Source organism: Denticeps clupeoides, chromosome 20 (assembly GCF_900700375.1).
Source record: "Denticeps clupeoides chromosome 20, fDenClu1.1, whole genome shotgun sequence".
NCBI classification, from domain to species: domain Eukaryota; kingdom Metazoa; phylum Chordata; class Actinopteri; order Clupeiformes; family Denticipitidae; genus Denticeps; species Denticeps clupeoides.
The window spans coordinates 10,581,229-10,585,570 of record NC_041726.1 but is presented as its reverse complement, the minus strand read 5'-3'; the positions used below and the strand labels follow the sequence as shown (position 1 = coordinate 10,585,570).

General features: G+C 51.8%; 1 protein-coding gene across 1 annotated transcript; it reads right to left on the bottom strand.

The window, feature by feature from the left end:
* On the bottom strand, positions 1 to 4,006 carry eomesa (eomesodermin homolog a). The gene is made up of 6 exons (XM_028963910.1): positions 3,099 to 4,006; positions 2,822 to 2,976; positions 2,168 to 2,289; positions 1,351 to 1,509; positions 1,189 to 1,250; positions 1 to 1,100 (listed from the first exon to the last, which is right to left on the bottom strand). Exons 1-6 carry the CDS (start codon positions 3,800 to 3,802, stop codon positions 317 to 319), a joined length of 1,986 nt encoding a protein of 661 aa, XP_028819743.1. The 5' UTR covers positions 3,803 to 4,006; the 3' UTR covers positions 1 to 316.
* Between the last annotated feature and the right edge of the window lie 336 nt (positions 4,007 to 4,342).

Sequence of the window (4,342 nt, the reverse complement as noted above, 5' to 3'; positions counted from 1 at the left end):
TCACTTTAAGAAAAGCACATTTTTATTATTTCATACCAGTGCCATGTAGACAATTTGTACAAGACACGTCACAATCTAAAGTGCACAAATACTGTACAACAAAAAGGGTCTTAAATTAAAAGGAGGGGAAATTCACAGCATGAATATAAAAGGAAATAAAAGAGCGGCCATGCCGGAGGCAGGGAGGAAGGAGATCAGCACAAGCGAGAGCACAGCGCCTCGGCGCCTGGGGATAAAAAGTAGGGCACGTCTTTAAAAGGAAATTAAAAGAAGGTAATACTGAGTGTGCAGGGCGGGGCGCGGGGGGCGGAGTCTCTCAGGGGCTGGTGTAAAATGCGTAGTAGCCCATGCCTTTGGGGTTGTCCTTGTTGTATTCGTCGGCGGTCAAGTCCTCGCACTTGATTGTTGGCGAGGTGTCCGTGCTGGACCCCCCGGGGGACATCCTGCGCCTCTTACACACCATGGAGTACACGCCCGAGTCGCTAGAGTCCACCGATTTCAGCGAGTGGGGCGTGTCCATCCAGGGCGAGGCGCCCGCGACCACGCCCTCCTCCGGCAGCTTGTCTTTGGCTGCCAGGGGGTCTTCGGGGAAGGCCGGGGGGCTGGGCCGCGGGGACCAGGGCAGGCCGGTGGTCACCTTGCGCTGGTACGAGCCTCTGGTGCTGCCCCAGCTGGCCGCCATGGAGGCGAAGGCGGCCGAGTCGGGGTAGTAGCCCAGGGCGTGGGAGGTCTGCAGGGGGAGGGGCTTAATGCCGTAGGGCAGGAGGCCCGAGGCGGAGTAGTCACTGTCATAGGAGAGATCCAGCTTGGTGGAGGCACCGCCCTGCTGGACGGACCCCACGAACCAGCGCTGGGCGGAGGCCGCGCTGGCCGCCGCCGCCGCTGCCGCTGCCGCCTCGTCGCTCTGGGGGGACAGGAGGCCGTTGGTTTGGGGCACGGCGCGCTCCCCGGTGTAGAAGCGGTGATTCTGCGGCAGGTTGTTGAACTGGTCTTGGAAGAATGGCTGCATGGCGTAACGAGCCCCGGGCACGATCTGGTGAGACCGGGGGGAGTCGGTCGGGGAGGGGGTCAGGCGGTCGCTCTCCGGGGCCGTGTACATCCTGGCAGAGGAACGGGGGAAGAACCGGCTTTAGTGTCAGAGGAAGAAGGAAGGGATTCATTCGCAACAATTAATAAATAAAAACTTACGAATCATAATTATCTCGGAAGCCCTTCGCAAAGGGATTGTGATCGATCTTCAACTGTGTGATCTGCGAAAGACAATCAACATCCAATCAGCATCACAGGAAATCAGCGAACAGCAACAGCGCTCCAGAACAGGTGGCACTGCGGGGGCGGAGCGGCTCTTACGTCCGTGTTCTGGTAAGCGGTGACCGCTATGAACTGGTTCTCAGGGAAGGTGAAGGTCTGACTCTTGGCCTCGTTGCTCATGTCCTCCACACCGTCCTCCGCCACTTCCACGATGTGCAGCCGGGGCTGATATTTATGCAGCGACTGCAAGACGATCATCTGCCCAACGGAGAAGACGTGTCAGAACCAACATCATACACCCGGCAGAGCACGCACAGTCACAAATATCACTCTGATAAATTCAACATGAACTTCACCTTCAGATCACAATAAAATATGTAACAAATATTAGATAAAAAAATAAAAAACCACACAAGGGCACATCACAAATATAAATAAAAAAAAAAAAAAAAAAAAAAAAGCGAATGAGGTGTCTCCACAAACAAGAGCACCAGCAGAAATATCACTCCGATAAAATCAACATAAAAAAGGGTGCCTTCACAAACAAGAGCAACGTTACAAATATCACTATGAAAATTTAAATTTAAATCCATCCAGCCCATGCAGCAAATAAATGCATTGATGTTTGCAACATTTTCATTTAAAAAAACGAGGCAGTGTTGCAAATATCACATTTATAATTTTAAATAAATCCATAAGGCAAATCCATGCATCATTACAAATAACACTGAAATAAAATGAACATAAACGAGGCACCTTCACACACAGGCACGTTAGAAATATAAATCATAATTTTACATTAATACATACATGCATAAAACTTATATTTGCATTTTTTATATGTCATATGAACACAAAAAGTGAAACCTCCCACACAGCAGCATAAAATCAATCAATAAGACAATATTGTTTGTACCTGTGTGTTGTTGTTATTGGCACCCTTGTTGTTGGTAAGTTTCAATTTGCCGAAGGAAATTTCCTGCCTCATCCAGTGAGCCCCAGTGTTGGGCGACTCCGGATGGACGTACACTTTGTTTCCTAAAAACACCAATCACTTAGACTTAATAAAAATACTACAATAATAATAAAATTTTTAAACTTCATGTGAATAGTATACATTGATAGATCATTTTAACAGTAATTCCAATTATTGATCCTAATTTTCAAAGTCTCAAAACAACCTAAAATGGCTTCAAATATTTCAGTATTTCTGGAAGGACAGACAGTATAAGTCCTTGACCTGAATTATTTAATAAAAGACTGGACTAAATTCATAACAAATTTGGAATGTGTAATTTATTTACATTTTTTTCCCGGTTAGTTTCGTTTATTTATTTTTTTTAGATCCATCTTTAAAATTGACACAATTAAAACAAAATTCGTTACAGTTACGAAAAAACAAACAAAAAAAATCTAAATGTCTTTAAAAAATTTTAAATGTTCGCGTAATGCGGCCGCATGTGTATTTTCGTTAAGACCGAAATTCGTGGCGATTTAACTGACTCTAGGCGATGCCCGTGAACGGCCCGTAATTCGTTAATAATCGAAATGAAATGTGCGGTCCGGCCACCTTGCATGTTGTTGTCCGCCTTGCCGCACGTCACCCACTTCCCGCCCTGGAAGCGCCAGTGGTTGGGGTCGGCCAGCACCACCTCCACGAACACGTTGTAGTGCGCGGTCAGGTTGAGTCCGGTGATGTTGAAGCTGAGGAACGGGAACATCCGCCTGAGAGACAGAGAGAGAAAGAAAGAGAAGAGAGAGAGAGAGACAGAGAGTCCGGTTCTAAGTTCCAAATAGAGGAATTCATGATCAGAAACGAATAAAACGTTCCGTTCTCGGGCACCTACCTGCCCTGCTTGGTGATGATCATCTCGGTCTGGTGCCGGTGGAACTTCAGCCACAGCGGCCGGTTGCAGAGGTAGACCTGCGCCCTGGCGCCGCCCGCCGAGCCCGGGATGGGCATGGAGCCGATGGCCGAGCCCGATCCCGGGTACGAGGGGTAGAGGCAGCCCGGCGCCTGGCCGAACTGGTAGCCGGTGGGGAACTGGCTCCGGCCGGGGCAGACGGCGGACGAGAAGCCCGCGGGCGGCAGGACGGAGCCGTAGTGGAGGGAGGCGGGGTACCGGGAGCCGCCGGAGCCGCCGTACACCGGCCCGGTCTGGCCTCCGTAGGGGAAGAGGGAGCAGGGGTTGGTTCCGTCGGAGGCCGGCTGGGAGGAGATGAAGAAGCGGTCGGAGCCCAGCTCGTCCATGCTGTACCTGCGCGCACCGGACAGCTCGTCCTCGCCGAGCACCGGAGAACTTTTGCGCTCGTCCTGCGCCGCTTTATTCCCGGGGAACGCGTCGCTCTCGGCCTCCCCCATCATGGCGCCGCCGGCGGCGGTCAGGTACTTCTTGGGCCCGGCGCCGGGCTCGGGTTCGGTCCGCTCCGCGTCCGGGAAGTCTATGTGCGCGGAGCCGGGGCTGTTGGCGGCGCTGTCCGAGGAGGAGAGGCTGTAGAAGGGTTTGGGTAAAGTGATGGACGCGCCGGGGAGCAGGTTCTCCAGCTGCATTTCTCCAGCAGGACCAACTTCACAACTCGAACGAACTCGAATCAAAGCGGCCAAGACGCACGCAGCTCGCGCCTTGGTGTGTGAGTGCGTGCGTGCGTGCGTTTCTGAGTCCCTCGGCAGATGCAAGCTCCACCTCAACAACAATAACAACAACGAGGAGGAGGAGGAGGAGAAGAAGGTCAAACTAAAGATAATGAACCTTCTCCCCAGTTCTCCACACGCACGTCCACGCGCGATCTTATATAGGAGTGACGGGCGCGCGCTCAGGGACCCGGACCCGTGCGGCGCGCGTAGGCGGAGCTTGTCCTCACCTGGGTTGCCAGGTCCGCCTGTTACAAGCGGCTCTCGTCTGCTCTCGCTCAGTCGAGGAGACGATTTAAATTTAACCCAATTTCACGCTCGTAAAACGTGGAGAGAAGCGTAAATGAATCCAGAAATAAAGAATTGCATCGGCGTACCAAACGAAGGCCTTTCCCTCCCATCCGATCTGGCAACCCTGGTCAGCAGACCCTGCCAAGTACATTATAGGAACGAAAAAAA

Bases quoted from the DNA above. Each gene is read 5' to 3' on its own strand.
- eomesa (XM_028963910.1), bottom strand. From the start codon at position 3,802: ATGCAGCTGGAGAACCTGCTCCCCGGCGCGTCCATCACTTTACCCAAA. The intron at 2,977-3,098 runs GTAGGTGCCCGA...TCTGTCTCTCAG, and splicing joins ATCATCACCAAGCAGGGCAG to GCGGATGTTCCCGTTCCTCA. The intron at 1,251-1,350 runs GTAAGAGCCGCT...TGTCTTTCGCAG, and splicing joins CCGCTTACCAGAACACGGAC to ATCACACAGTTGAAGATCGA.